The 16,204-nt window shown below is 49.0% G+C and overlaps 3 protein-coding genes across 3 annotated transcripts in view; 1 reads left to right on the top strand and 2 right to left on the bottom strand.

Moving 5' to 3' along the window:
• DTD1 (D-aminoacyl-tRNA deacylase 1) overlaps positions 1-16,204 on the bottom strand; it is a 903,613-nt gene that overhangs the window by 674,242 nt on the left and 213,167 nt on the right. The window lies entirely within an intron of this gene.
• Positions 1-16,204, top strand: part of THADA (THADA armadillo repeat containing) — a 259,593-nt gene that overhangs the window by 104,420 nt on the left and 138,969 nt on the right. Inside the window, exon 12 of the mRNA XM_078779098.1 lies at positions 15,464-15,892. Within this exon, the coding sequence (XP_078635224.1) occupies positions 15,464-15,892 (429 nt within the window). The remainder of the gene's footprint in view (positions 1-15,463; positions 15,893-16,204) is intronic.
• Positions 1-16,204, bottom strand: part of BTBD7 (BTB domain containing 7) — a 643,025-nt gene that overhangs the window by 613,769 nt on the left and 13,052 nt on the right. The window lies entirely within an intron of this gene.

The following is a 16,204-nucleotide window of genomic DNA, read 5'->3' as shown; positions in this document are numbered from 1 at the left end:
AACTACACCTACGTGTCGCACTAAATTAAAGTTATAGGCCCGGGACGTGCCTAAGAGGAGGAGGGTGCAGTGTTGCGGATATGAGGATTGTATTTTTTTGATTGTGTTGTATTGTATCGTAAATGGTTGTGAATTATTGTTTTAGTCTGAGCCCTCCTTGCTCCAGTGTGTATAAAGGTCAAAGGGCGTTCCGGTAGTTAATTCCATAAAGCATACATTGAAGGACACTATAATATCCCTGTTCAGTAGTTTATTTCCTTATTCTGTGTATTAGGTTAAGGCGTTGTCTTCCATTAAAATGACACTCCATTGCACCAAGTGAAATAAGATAGATTCCCTTCATTCTTCATTCCCATTCCCAAAACCTCCATTTCCCCTTTCGTCATGGCCAAGCCTCGATTGCCAATATTACATCCCCTCCAAAACCACCATTGAACATGTGCTCGGGTCGGGGAAGAAAGGCGTGCCCGCCCGTCGTCATCAAGGGCGGAGCAAGAGGGTCGCGTGACCAACCAGGGCCGAGGTGAGCACACCAATGGGCGTGTCCTGAAGGCCGGCGGCTTGATCGCCGGAGGCGTTATAAAAGCGCGCGCGCAAGGTACTGCGAAAGAAGATCCAGATGAGCTTTGAAGAGAGAGAAGGTTCAAGGTCAATTACAAGCAGTTGCGCCAGAGACGGCAGACGCGTCCTGAGGTGAGCCAGAGAAGCAGCTTTGGCTTCACAAGCAGCGTTGACTCCACCAGGCAGCTTCAACCCGTTACCCCGCGGGAACCAGATAGCGGTGGCATCGGTGGCCGTCGAGGTCCAGCCGACGTCCCGTGCGGGATCAAGCCCGAACCATCTGCCCCAGCTGAACCTTCCCATTCCTCCTTCCAGCAATCATTCCTGCCATTCCATCCTTCTTGTGTAGGTGAGTTTGTTCTGTTTGTTCTGTCCTGGGTATTTAATTAAGTTTGTATAAGCTAGTATTTTCACTGTGTCACCTGCTTTTTCCATGTTCCCTGTATATAACTTTGACTGCTCCTTTTGCTTGTGTGTGTAAATAATAAATCCCGTTACTCTTCTGTACGTCTTCTTCTTCCTCTTTACATTCGGTCGCTTTAGAGGTTTCCAAATTGAATATCTGTGGCGCGATCCGGCCAACGTTCGGGAATCGGGCTAATCGGGGTAACTGTACGACCGCGGGGCCATCCGCTCGGCAAACACAACACCTTAACCGCGGGCCGTAACAATATACATATATATATTTATATATATATATATGTTTATTTATATGTCTATGTATATATATGTACATATATTGTCACATGTCTACCCTGCAGTGAACACTGCAGGGTGACGGATGGCCGACCAAGCTTTACCTTCAAGGTGTATACCCAAACTATGACAGTGTTATCTCTTTAACACGTGTGGGGTGGGGGTGGGCTGTAGTGGAGGGCAGCGAGGTCCTTACCTGTACGGCCGGACGCGACTAGGGTTTTCCGAACCACCAACAAATACACAGGACAGACCGCAAGGGATTAAAAATGCACAAATGATGATTTCATAAAAAGAATGCAATACAATAAAAAAAGAATGCTGAGGTCTCCATACCTATATTGAAAAAGAAAGAAATAATAAATCCTATATTGAGACGTCTCCATACAGACTCGTATACAGACACAGGGAGAAATAAATGAAAGTAAAAATGTGGTGTGTCGTGTTAGCTGATACTCAGCTCTGGTCTCCTCCAGCGGCCCTCGAACCCTGGCGGTCGTCGAACGGGTCCCCGTGTCTCTGCGCGGGAAATGCACAATTGCGTGAACTCGCACCACCGCCAGCAGCCTGCGTGAGGCAGCCATAAATCTCTCCTCCGCCATTCCACGCTTCACAAAGCTCCACTGTTTTGCACCCAGCACGAAGCGCAGCCGTCACGAAGCCAGCACCAACGAGCAGAAAATATCCATCTGCTCGCTTGAAGCCCTGCACCGGGAGAGCGCGCGAACGCGATCGCCAAGTCCCGAACAAAAGAGAGACATGGAATGCAAATCGACTGCTTGTCTCAAACCCAGGATAAGAGAGCGAGTTTAACTGTGACTGCTCGTCATGAAAGCCAACACAGAAGAAAGGGAGTATAACTGTGACTGCTCATCATGAAAGCCAGCGCAGAAGAGCGGGAGTATAAATGTGACTGCTCGCCATGAAAGCCAGTGCAGAAGAGCACGAAAATGGCGTTGCTTTGCCTTTTTACTCCTGGCGCTAGAATGTTCTTTCTGACCTTACACTCTCACCAATGAACGAGCGCCACCCGCTCACCCCATCGTTCTTTACCCAATCGTTCTTCAGGGCATGGCCTCACGACCACCCTTGGCACCCATCGAGAAGATTCGACTCGGTGTTGTTAGTGAGGCTTGGGCATCGTCGGCGATTATGTTATTTATTGAAGGTGCTGATTGAATGGCTGGTGTTGTAAGTGTCATAAGGAATGAAGGGGAAAAAAAAATACAGAGGCGACTGCACACAGGGGATCTACCCTTATATCCTAACTAATTCGCATAGCTCCACCCCTCGCATGGACAAATATACACCAATGCGACATCCGGGCCTACTTGGTTACAGGAAGATTTTGTTCTTCTTTGCAACATTCAGAGCACACTACTCGATACCATTCTCCCTGAACTAAGGTATTTCATTATCTACCCCCCACAAACGTAACTATATATATATATATATATATATATATATATATATATATATATATATATATATATATATATATAGTATATATATGTATATATATGTATATATATGTATGTATATATATGTATGTATATATATGTATGTATATATATATATGTATATATATTGTTACAGACACGACTTTGATGTTAAGGTGGGCCGAGCGGAATGGCCGTCGTGTCCGCACAAATTACCCGATTGTACTCGAACGTTGACGAAGCCGCGCCACGCTGGCTCAATAAGGAAAAAGAAGACACACGGCTGAATTATAATGACAGACACCAGGGATACGGTTCTCAAGACCTCCGGAGGAGATTATATTCGTGCGGAAGGTCAGATTACAGGGACGAGAGGTACAACATAGAAAGACAAGCACTTAGACACAATCTTATATTATTCCCCAACAGACGACAGGCAAACGGGACAAGGCTGACTCACACGGGGGTTGATGAAAAGGACAGCGGGTATCGATGGCTCAAGGTGCACTCTTGGCTCAAGGACAGGGTCGACCCGGTCCGGTCCAGAGATGCGGAAGGTTGCACAGCGCTCGAGGTGGTAACGTTCTTTCACAGGCGGGTTCTCTTCCTCTCAGCGGTCGTAGGCAACGTTCTTTCTCCAGCTGGGGGGCGCATCTCTCGTCACATCCGGCGCGTGGCCGCGTATATCCGGCGGGGAGTGACACGCCCTCGGCTCGTTAGCTCCGCCTCGTGGAATCGGCACGTTGCTTCTCATTGGGTGCGTGCGGGGGGTTTACCAGGCTCCGCCCTTGACGAGGAGCTGACAAGGAGCCCCTTCGTGGTAACCCCGTGGAGCGCATGGTCTGGAGCGCATCGTCTGGAGCGCATTGTCGATGGCGGCGAACCGAGCCGGTGGGAGGACGCACACTTCCCCCCGCGCAGCGCCGTGCCCCTCTGTTGTTGTAGACGGGGAAGAAGATGGGAGGAGGTATGGGAAAGGTCCTAAACTCACTACTGGTGCCATATAATCACATTCTGGTGCAACGAAGAGTCATAATTAATGGAAACGAGGCCTTAACTGACATAGATTAGGAATAACTAGCAAGATGTCCGAAAGTTGTCTACGTGTGGTGCGGTGGACCTGGGCACGACATTTAATGGGGGAATAAGGGGAAGGTCGGCTCTACTGATTGTTATTTACATGCAATGGGACTAGGGAATGGGGGATTGGGGAAAGTTGGGGAGTATTGGAGAAAATAGGGGAATATTTACAAGCGGATATGGAGGCCAAATTCCATATTCGCAACATTGCACCCTTCTCTACCCTCGGGGCGTCCCGACCCGATAAATTTTTACCTACTTTAGTGTGGCACGCAATGTAGTTCCCTCTACTATTAACTCTACCCTGAGTGCGACAGTTTTACAGATATTCACGAATGAGTAAATATGTCCCCCTGCGACGTTGCACCCTTCTCCTCACAGAAACACACCCACAGGATAACCGAATCCGGAAAGAATTCTCAAACTAAACATACAGCCGGTAGGGAGCATTATTTACAAGATTACGCTGATATCTACACTACGATCCAGGACCTGTTTTTGGAGGAACACATGCAGATGTTATGCATAGAGAGAGCGCGCTTGCCAGCATCGATACACCAACCCACGAGTGCTCTGTGGCCGACGGCCTTTAATAACGTGCAGAGCACCCTTTCCGAGCATCAAAAGCACCACCCCACCACCAATCGGTGCAGTCACCATTGTTCATTGGAATAAAAATAAATTCGACAACCCCTAACCCTGCAGGTGTCTCTTGCTCTTCTTGTGGTGCACTTGGTGTTAACTAAAAGTGGTTCACCTGTATGGCATAGGTGCCACGTTGACCCATAGGTCCATCCCCGGGTGGTCCTTGGCCGCAAACGAACTGCGGTCCATTGTGGGTGGCCACAAACATTGCGGTCCATATGGTGTATCGATCCCGGCAGCAAACAGCGAAAGTGCAGGCCCACAACTGCGCAGCCAGCACCTCTCTCTCCTCTCTCTCTACCCCAAAGCCAGATCCTCGGGGGTGGGAGACAAAAGAAGCAGACAAGTGAGTAAGGTGGTAAGGGCGCAAAAGTGCACGCAATGTAAGGTGATGCACACTGGGGGCACATGGGAACCAGGTGAGACAGGTACGTTCCTATCGTACGCCCCCCCCCCCACCAGGTAACCTACATGGCCCCTCCCTTACCCCTTACTGTATCCACAAAACACAACACTACCCATAAACATCTACTTTACAAATCAACAAACATCCCTACTGTCTTCCCCGTTCCTCCCATAAACCAAATTCGTCTTCTCTCCCTCCTAACCAATCAAATTTGCCATTTTCAACTCTCATCAAAATTTGCCATCTCCAACTGCACATCAAAATTTGCCATTACCAATTCATCATCAGTCCCTCCTAGGGAGGGAGAGATGGAATCACCCCAATGTCTCATCCACGTCGTGATGCGTCTCACAAATCCACACAGCGATTCATCTCCTGCAACAAAACAAAGAAAACACAGGTGTGGAGTCATCATCATCACCACAGGTAAGTGGCTGCGTATGGTGCGACAGGTTCTTCAATCCTAACTATTTCCTAAATGACTTTAACAACTTTACACTACCCGGGGTCTTTCTCCGGCCAAACCATTGGCCCTCTTACACTATGGGTTCTACAAACCAATTCCCATTGGCCAAACTGTGGTGCTTTTCAATTTGGGGTCTCACTCCCCCGATTCATCTCCCGGTGCCCTCGCACAATTTCTGGGCTGCGGCGTGTACCTCTCCCAGTGGGTCTACCCACCTGCACACCTCCACCACTGCGGTTGCCTCCGAGCTTACCTGCTCCTTACCCTAACCTAACTACCTGGGGAAGGCCCTCTGGCACTCTCCCCACTCGGTGCCCTCTCTGGCACTGGGCTACCCGGGTCCGTCCTCCGGATCCTCGGGCCCCATCCACAACTCTACCGGCTCCCAGAGCCCACCTGCGGCCTCACCTGGCCGACATCCTCACAGTGGTGGAGTGCCCAACCAACTACACACACTAACAGGCTACACGCCCAGCCATTTCCACAACACTAATGCACCCATTCACAATACCATTCTGCAACCGCACCACAAATGCCAATATTCAACCACAATTTACCTATACCCTCTACCTAACACTTACACTACCCACCCCGGGTACTCGTGAAAGGGGTCCACTCTTCCCCCATCCACAGCTTTGCACCATGCACACCACTCCGTACCACTTACTCCAACTCTCTCCACACACCTGTACTTGCACACCTGTGCTCTCACACCTGGTGCCACCTGCACCCTTCTCTCCCCAAGCGCATTCGCGCTGATCCACACACTCACTACTCATACACTGCTCCACACACCTGTCCAATTGCACACCTGTGCAATCACACCTGTTCAATTCTCACACACACACGGCATCATCTCAGCTAACTACTCCCTTCTGAACTTTGCGCTTCCCAGTCGTCCCTTTAAACTATTGCGCTCCCACGTCATTATCATCCACACTAATCTACCTGCGTCCCCACTACAGGTATCAGTCACTAACTAAACTTAACGTTACCTAAGGTCATCTTCTCTAGATCCCTACACACAATATCCTAACCCACCCGGGCTAGTTTTCACTGCCATACACCCCATAAGCTATTGCTACTTTGCCCCCCCATGGGAAAGGATGGTGGATTTGCCATCCCACCACATCGGGGGTCTCTCACTACCAATTTCGCTCGTCCAAATCCAACAATTCAAAAATTTTCTATTTACTGCCAATTCTATTCACTTTTCTAAATTTTGTATCAAATCACTACTATCACTATCACCATTACCCGTCTACTTATTACATCCTCTCGGTGCGCCAATTCACATCTACAGCCCGGCTTCGTACAGCCGAGCAATGAATGCGGGTCGTTTTGTGCCAGCGGCTGGATACGTCCCGCATTCGGGGCAGGGACGGGGGCTTACCCGGGCCGAGATCCCACGCACCACTTCGGCGTGGAGCCATCCAATGTCCCGATCTCGACCTGCCGGCACGTCTCAATAGAAAGTGGTCGCCATGACGACCCTTCCTATCGAGCTGCCCGCTCCGCCTAGTGGAGCCCGGACGCGGCCGTTCCACGCGAGGCCCAGCGTGGATCGCGCACGGCGGTTCTTTCGAAACCGCCGTGGTTCGGATCCCCGCTGGTTCTCGCGGCACGCGAAGCCCGGCACGCACCGAGGGCCTGATTCGGCTATAAGTCGTTCTAAACTCTACCCCGTCTAACGTCGATGCTTCACCTGGACGCTTACACCCCGCAGCCCGTTCCTTGCTCACACATCCAGCCGTGCCCATGCTCCTCGTACCTTTCCTTACACACCCAGGTACACCCATTCCACTCACAGCCTTGGTCACACACCTGACCACCGAACACTTTGGCACACATTCGTTCGTAGCACACCTCACCAATACACCTCTTCGCACCCCCTCCTCGGTCACCTCCTCTGTGACAATCACAGGTGTGCTCTCATTCGCACACCCAACCACGTGCCTCACTACCAATTCCAGCGTGCATTCCCAACCACGCTCTCCCATTCCAGGTGTGCATCCTTCCATCCCAGGTGTACATCCTCGCTCACCTGTCACAACCAACTCACGCTCCGTGCCACTCAAACTACTCTCACCTCCACTCTTGACAGCGCACTCACCCTTACTCTTGACAGCGCACTCTTTCCCCATGCACCTGTCCGTCACACACCTTTCTCGCGCACACTCTCCCGTTACACCCTCTGTAACACTCACCACAGGTGGACACTCTTCCTTACTTCTGACAGCGCACTCTTTCCTCATGCACCTGTCCGTCACACACCTTTCTCGCGCACACTCTCCCGTTACACCCTCTGTAACACTCACCACAGGTGGACACTCTTCCTTACTTCTGACAGCGCACTCTTTCCTCATGCACCTGTCCGTCACACACCTTTCTCGCGCACACTCTTGCGCACACTCTCCCGTCACACCCTCTGTAACACTCACCACCCCGCGCTTCCACGTGCTCCCTCGCACACGCGCTACGACCGACTCACTCTCGCCAGCACACTCATTCCTTGGCACGCACTTTTTCCTCACACACCCCAGAGTCGGACTTTCTTGCACACCTCCATTTTCGCACACCAGACCTGTCGCACACTTCACCAACGGCCTCTCACGAACACCCGGGTCTATCTCGACCCCCAAGCCTCTTAAATCACCTGGCGCATCATACGCACGACCATATTGGTCACCACTTACACCGGGTCCTCTTCCTCTTCGCTTCTCCTCCATCACCTGCGAATCCCTCATCCGGTTAACGAGCACATCACGATCCAAACACAGACTTTGGACCAATTCTTTTATCTCCTCTTTTATCTCTTTGTTATCCCCTCTCCGTCGCTTCTTAATTTCGCTCACCCCTTCTTCCACTTCTTCTAATTTGTGCCTCACCTCTTTTATTCCCCGGTACGTCTCCTCAAGCTCGTCCTCCAAGGCTACCTTGACCGTTTCCATGTGCGTCCTCACCTGCCGGTCCTTCGTCTCCATTACCTCTATCACCTCGTCCAACCTCGTTGTCAGTCCCTCACGTACCATCTGACATTCCCTCTTCGTCGCTACCAAGTCATCTTTTAGTTCTTTCTGTGTCGCCTTTAAACCTCCTAATACCGCAGTGTTCCTTTGAACCTGCTCCACTAACTCCGTCTGTCCCACCGTCAGCTGCTCCACCTCCTGCGTCAGGTCCTCTATGCCCCCTTGTAACTTTACAGTCCCCTTTCTCACCTCCTTCTCCATGTGCTCCTCACAGTGCCTCACCTCCTCGCGCACTCCTCCGACCTCCTCACTCACTCCTCTTCTGATCTCCTCTCCCATCACTTGCATCTCCTGCCCAGATGCCACCCTCATCTGCTCCATTTCCTCCCTGTGAGCATCCAGTTTGGTTTCTACCCCCATTCTGACCCCCTCTATCTGCTGCCCCATTTGGTTAACTTCCCTTTCCGCTTGGTCCCTCATGTCCCTCAATTTGCCTTCCATGGTATTTTCTAACCCCTCTAACCCTTTTTGCATCCCTTCCATTTGATTCTCTTGAGCGGCCATTCTGTTTTCTACCCCCGTTAACCCCTCCTGTATTTCCCCTAATCTATCGTCTAATTTCCCAAATTTCATGTCTAATCCCTTAAAATTATTGTCTAATCCCTTAAAATTATTGTCTAATCCCTCACTGGTACCCCTCGCTTCGTCCCTCATTACCCCCATTTGGCCCTCCATCCTATCCATTTTTGCATTCAGTTGGGTCAAGAATAATCTGAGGTCAAACCCGGTTTGCCCAGCGTCCCCAGCCGCCACCGCAGGCTCGCCCTCCGCGGCGCCGCTATTTTGGGACCCTTCAACCACGTGAGCGAGCGCGCCATTTTGCGCGCCCGCTACTTCGTGCGTGACGGCGCTATTTTGCGAACCTGCCGCCCTCACTGCTTCGCTCTCCTCGCGTCCCTCAATTTGGTCCTGGACCGACCCTGCTTCACTCTCCCCTACCGGACCCCAGCCGTCTTGATCCGCCATAGCGCGACTTTCAAAATTCGAGTTTCGTAACACCAATCCAAATTTTGCTGTTATAATTTCGTCGAGCGCAGTAACCGCGGGACCGCGCTCCGGATCGATTTGGTCGAGCGCCGTACGCGCTCCGGCTCGATTTTCCCTCCCAAAATTTGGGCCTAACTAATTTAGTCCCGGGTCCGAATCTCACTCCTCGACACCAATTGTTACTGTACTAACACAATTGGTGTCCAAAATTTGGGCTAAATAAATTTAGTCCCAGGTTCGAATCCAACTCCTGACAACCAATTGTTACAGACACGACTTTGATGTTAAGGTGGGCCGAGCGGAATGGCCGTCGTGTCCGCACAAATTACCCGATTGTACTCGAACGTTGACGAAGCCGCGCCACGCTGGCTCAATAAGGAAAAAGAAGACACACGGCTGAATTATAATGACAGACACCAGGGATACGGTTCTCAAGACCTCCGGAGGAGATTATATTCGTGCGGAAGGTCAGATTACAGGGACGAGAGGTACAACATAGAAAGACAAGCACTTAGACACAATCTTATATTATTCCCCAACAGACGACAGGCAAACGGGACAAGGCTGACTCACACGGGGGTTGATGAAAAGGACAGCGGGTATCGATGGCTCAAGGTGCACTCTTGGCTCAAGGACAGGGTCGACCCGGTCCGGTCCAGAGATGCGGAAGGTTGCACAGCGCTCGAGGTGGTAACGTTCTTTCACAGGCGGGTTCTCTTCCTCTCAGCGGTCGTAGGCAACGTTCTTTCTCCAGCTGGGGGGCGCATCTCTCGTCACATCCGGCGCGTGGCCGCGTATATCCGGCGGGGAGTGACACGCCCTCGGCTCGTTAGCTCCGCCTCGTGGAATCGGCACGTTGCTTCTCATTGGGTGCGTGCGGGGGGTTTACCAGGCTCCGCCCTTGACGAGGAGCTGACAAGGAGCCCCTTCGTGGTAACCCCGTGGAGCGCATGGTCTGGAGCGCATCGTCTGGAGCGCATTGTCGATGGCGGCGAACCGAGCCGGTGGGAGGACGCACACTTCCCCCCGCGCAGCGCCGTGCCCCTCTGTTGTTGTAGACGGGGAAGAAGATGGGAGGAGGTATGGGAAAGGTCCTAAACTCACTACTGGTGCCATATAATCACATTCTGGTGCAACGAAGAGTCATAATTAATGGAAACGAGGCCTTAACTGACATAGATTAGGAATAACTAGCAAGATGTCCGAAAGTTGTCTACGTGTGGTGCGGTGGACCTGGGCACGACATTTAATGGGGGAATAAGGGGAAGGTCGGCTCTACTGATTGTTATTTACATGCAATGGGACTAGGGAATGGGGGATTGGGGAAAGTTGGGGAGTATTGGAGAAAATAGGGGAATATTTACAAGCGGATATGGAGGCCAAATTCCATATTCGCAACAATATATATGTATATATATATATATGTATATATATATATATGTATATATATATATATGTATATACTGTATATATATATATATATATATATGTATATATATATATATATATATGTATATGTATATATATATATATATATATATATATATATATATATATATATATATATATATATATATATATATATATATATATATATATATATATATATATATGTACACACTGTATATGTAATTTCAAAACACACCTGGTCACAAGTGTGCCTCACTGACCTGGTCCTCAGTTAAGGTCCTCAGCATCATCCCGTTTCGGCCCTTCAACCTCTATGATCAGCTAAGGTGGGCCAGCAGGGGTACATACGCCTCCACATGCAGCAGCTATATTGTGTCGCTGGGTCATATTGTGTCGCTGACGTATCGATGTTCAAGCAACCTTGACCTTTGATTTTATGATCTAAAGAAACCAAAACAATCAGCTTCTAGCTTTTGATTTTTTAACCAATTGAGTGACCTATTAGGCAAATGCTTAAAATTTCAGGTCAATCGGATGAAAAGTGACAATTTTATGCAACCTCGACCTTTGTTTGACCTTATGATCTTTAAAAAAAAAAAAAAAATCTGCTTTCTTTTTTTTCCATTGTTGAACCAATTGAGTGAATAATATGCAAATTAAAAAAATTCAGGTCAATTGGACTGAAATTGATATGTGACATTGACCTTTGACCTTTTGATTAAATTTTGACCAAACCAGATTTTTTTTTTTTTTTTTTTTTTTTTTTGTATACAAGATCGAGGCTCGTGAAAGAGCGAACATTAATCACACAGAAAGACAAACAGACACACAAAACAAATAACATCGGGAGCGGTAGACAAGATGGGGAGAGAGGGGGAAGGACACAAACACAACATTTGAGAGCAGGGACCGAGAGACATGGAGACATCGAGAGAACTGTGGGAGGGAGAGGGCTTTGGGGGGAAGGCATGGGAAGGGGGGGGGGGGGGTGGGAGAGGTATAAAACATATGGACACTGCCAAGACTTCCAGGAAAGAAGTTGGAATTTCAAACAAGGTGGATCTGGGGTGAATTAGTGGGGGTAGAAAAGATCAAGGTTTTGGATGGGGGAAGATAAGAGATGGTGGTGAACAGCTGTTTTGAAGACCTGGAGGGAGGAGTGTGATTGAAGTGAGTGTGGGAGTTTGTTCCAGAGGCGGGAGAAAAGAGGAATGAAAGAGTGAAGGTGAGCAGAGAGCCGAGATTTCGGCAGTTTAACCATCAGAGGGTGGCTGGCAGATCTTGTGCGACCTGTAGGAATATTTGGGGGACAGAGCACAGAGAGAGCTGGGGGAGCAAGGCCGGAGAGGAGTCGGTAGAAGACAGAAAGACCACCTACCTGCCTGCGGTGAGTGAGTGAAAGGCCCTCAGAGATAGCTTCATCGCGGGAGATTCCAATGATTCTGAAAGCTTTGGATTCAACAGCGTGAAGCCGAGCCAGGTGTGAGGCAGGAGCACCAGCCCATAGGGGAGAACAGTATTCCATTGAGCTGTGGATGAAAGCCTTGTATGTGGTGAGGAGCTCAGGTGTGCCTAGGAAGGACTTCGCACGACGGAGGATGCCCAGTCGGCGACTGGCTTTGGAGGCCAGCTTGGAAATGTGGTTTTCCCAAGAAAGATCATGGCAGATGGTGAGACCCAAAAGCTTGAGCGACAGAACTTCTTGGAGAGGATTGTTGAGAAAGTAGATGGGAGGGTTGTCCAGTCGATCTTTTCGGAGAGACATAGTAAGAGTGTGAGATTTGTCAGGATTGAAAGACATGTTCCACATGTTTGACCAGTCTGTGATTTTGTCCAGGTCTTCAGAGAGTGAGGAGGCTGCAGACTGCCGATCTGAGGGAAGAGGAATGGAGCGGCAGAGAGTGGAGTCATTATTAATTTGTCTTCTCCATATTCTCCGCTCTAGCAGGGAAAATGGCCTTTAAAATGCATGTTGTTGTTGTTGTGTATATTCTCATAGTAAAGCATTGTTGAAAATTTGATGAAAATGGCTCAAAAGGTAAAAGTTATGGCCCCGACAGACATCCAGATTCACACACAGAAATGATCGGGAAAAAAACCCGACCAACCCCCCCCCCCCCCCCCCACACCCCCCACCCAAAAAAAACTCCCCAGAGTGCATATCTCCACCAGACTGAACACCCTATGTTTTGTATCCCACTGATAGGCCAATTTTACGCAACCAGATAGGCCAGATATTCACCAAAATCGAATCAATTCGTCCTTGTCACCCACCCAACCTTTCCAACAAGTTTCGTCCGAAGCCATCCATAACATTTTGAAATATCATGCTCACAGACACTCAGACAAACAAACAAACAGCCAAACAAGGGTGAATAAACAGTATAACTTCCGTCCACTTTCAGTGGCAGAGGTAGAAACACAGGATGCATCAATAACAGAAAGACAGAGTGACCTGGTAGGGGAATCTTAGCTTTGATGAGCTTTCACAAAGCAGGTACAATCCAACATCCACCATGCTCAGACACAGTCAGCTAAGACCTTCTCAACAAAAAGGTCCTGTGAGAGGCGGATGCTTCTTTGCAGGGTGGAAGATACTGTCGTGTGACTCCCCCTTGGTTAATACTGGGCAAATCACGGATAGCCAAAACCAGCTTTAACTCCAAAGGCGTACAGTTCAAATATGGATTTCACTTTACAAGCACGGGAGGAAGAGAGGAAGAAGAAGAAGCTGGCAGCTTTTAGCTGACGGTCCCGTGCGGCAGCCTTCAATCCTGCGGAAATTAACTCAAGCGGGAACGGGTTTAGAATATACAGGGGAAAATAATGTAAGGGTTTATTTACAACGGAATGCCGGGAACAAGAAAACGCACCGATTACTAACTAATGTTTCTAAAACGGAGCGCTCCCACACCAGATGTCTAAAACACACAAGGGAGAATATATAAAAAATGAAGGGGTCGTGTGTGTGTGTGTGTGTGTGTGTGTGTGTGTGTGTGTGTGTGTGTGTGTGTGTGTGTGTGTGTGTGTGTGTGTGTGTGTGTGTGTGTGTGTGCTTATCTCAACCAGCGGAGGTGTGTTAGAGATCGTCAAGCCCCAAGTGCGCAGTCTCGATGCGGCTCAGGTTGGCGGGAAAACCACCCGACCTTAGCGCGAAAACAGGCCTTGCTGTACGGTCCGTCTCACGCCACAGCACTCGTACACAGGCACCAGGAGCAAGAGGTCGAGGGCAAAGGTGGCGAGAGGAGCAAGATGTCGAGGGAGAGAAATCACGAGGCAGAAGAGGGAAGAGGTCCAGGCACGAAGGGATCCAAAACGAGATGGTGGTCCAAACGATAAGGGGAAGAGAGAAAATGTTGGTCTCCTCAAACTTATAATGTCAGCTCGTGACGTCACCGGCACTTCTCCTCCAACCCCCGCAGGCCACCGCTACATTGTCCAGCTCTCCACCAATGCCCGCAGGCCACCCTTCGTCATCATCGGCGTGCCCTGCCAATCAGTCCTCTGCTTCCCTTTCAGCTTTCCCTCCACCAATCCACGGGAAGCTTCTTGCCCCACCCCTGGCCAATCACCAGTCCTTCCTTACTCTAGCCTTTGGTTGGTCGACTCCTGCCCAATAGCGAGTCCTTCTGGGCGTGGCTCCTGGCCTGCCTGTGCTATGCGTGTTGCTATAACAGTTGGTGATGTAGCTGGCTGCGGTTCCATCAGCAATTCTCCGAACTGGCTTCCGGTGAGTTTTACTGTGGGGGGAATTTAATTAGTGTGTGTGCTAATGGGCCCAACTATTCTACCTGTCTAGTGCGTTGCCATACGGGACAAAGGCTAGAACACAGGTCTCACAAACAGGGGAATTAGCATAATTCCTACTCTAGTTAGCACAAGGATCATCCTTGTATGATCACAAAGATACACTTATGTGAACAAACCGCTTAAACAAACTTATTACATCTGGGGTTCCCTATCACAATAATCAGAGCATGATACCTACACAGATCTACCTGATCTATATATCACTCTTCCCCAAAATTGATAACAATACTAAACCTAATTCCAGTTTTTACCTATCCAAATTCTGTTGGGTTAAAAATTGTTGTTCGGAATTTGATATACAGATAGTGGGGAAAAAAATAAAAATGGAAACACCAATATAAAGTCACTTTAATAGGGAGTAGAGTCACCATGTATGGCCAGTATGGCCTGTATGTGCCCTGGCATAGAGTCCACCAGCATCTGGAAATCTGCAGGATGGATGCAGCTCCATTCTTCCATGAGAATGCCAATCAATTCACACCTGGTTGATGGAGGTGGAAAACGCTGTCTCATGCATCATTCCAGAATATCCCATAAATGCTCGATTGGGTTCAGATCTGGTGACTGAAAAGGCCAGAGCTTATGGATAACAGTGTCATGCTCCTCAAACCATTGGGCAACCACACGTGCTCTGTAAATTGGGGCCTTGGGGGTCTCCTCTTTCAGCCATGCTAGCGATAATTATAGGCAACCAGGCCTGTGCAGCATTCTTATACATGACCCTAAGCATGCTGGGATGTTATTTGCTTACTTATCACATGGGCGACACCTGTGTAGCAGATGTTGCTTGGTGTTCCTTATTTGCCAAGGTGTTTGCATTTTTGTTCCGCTGCTTGTACCTGTCATATTGCATAAGTGGCCAAGAGATGTCTTTATTTCATAAATGATCAGATGAGATATGCTTCCCTAGAAATTATAACACCCTCTTCTCCAGGTTATGGATACTTTCAAGAACCTTCCACAACAGATCTTGAGTTGTTTGGCTACCAATTATTTGGCGCCAGCTGCAGCTGATCTTTATAAGGTCCTTCTGCTGCAACAAAGGCGGGAGTGGAGCGATGCACAGCCAGACGATTTGGTGTCACCTGAATCGATTACACGAACAGACTCTTGCCTCAACATGCAGAGTGGACAGAACTCCCAAAGCTCACTGAGAGTATTTCAGCATGAGATGGGTCCTTTTCAGGACTCAGAAAGCTGTGCAATTACGGTGAAAGCTCAGCAAGAAGAGCGAGAACTTGGAGAAAGGCTTACTCGTCTGTGGACAACCTATTGGCTGGAAATGGTAACCTCAGGGCTCAGCGCTGCGATTATTCAACTGCAGCTGAAAACATCCCAAGACTTGCTACCACACACTCTAAAGGTGAATTGTTAGCCGTTTGTGATTTGCTGATTGTCCATTAGCTTGCATTTTAAACAAAATGTCGGAATGTTTGACCCTATCCCTCTGCACCTTCTCCCAATTTTCTTTCCCTTTTTTCCTTCCTCCACATTCCTTCTCTCAATTTTTTCCCCTTTGTTTATTCCTCCTCCCCACTCACCCCATCCCCCTCCTGCTTTCTTATTGTTGACTTTTTGGTATCTGAACATTTTTACAATGTGGTTGAAAACTCAACCAACTGCATTGTGGGTAGCTGCAACTTACATACACAATACAAGTTTGATTTTCATTTTA

Source organism: Myxine glutinosa, chromosome 5 (assembly GCF_964187855.1).
Source record: "Myxine glutinosa chromosome 5, kmMyxGlut1.1, whole genome shotgun sequence".
Taxonomy (NCBI): Eukaryota; Metazoa; Chordata; class Myxini; order Myxiniformes; family Myxinidae; genus Myxine; species Myxine glutinosa.
This window is presented reverse-complemented; position numbering and strand designations above follow the sequence as displayed.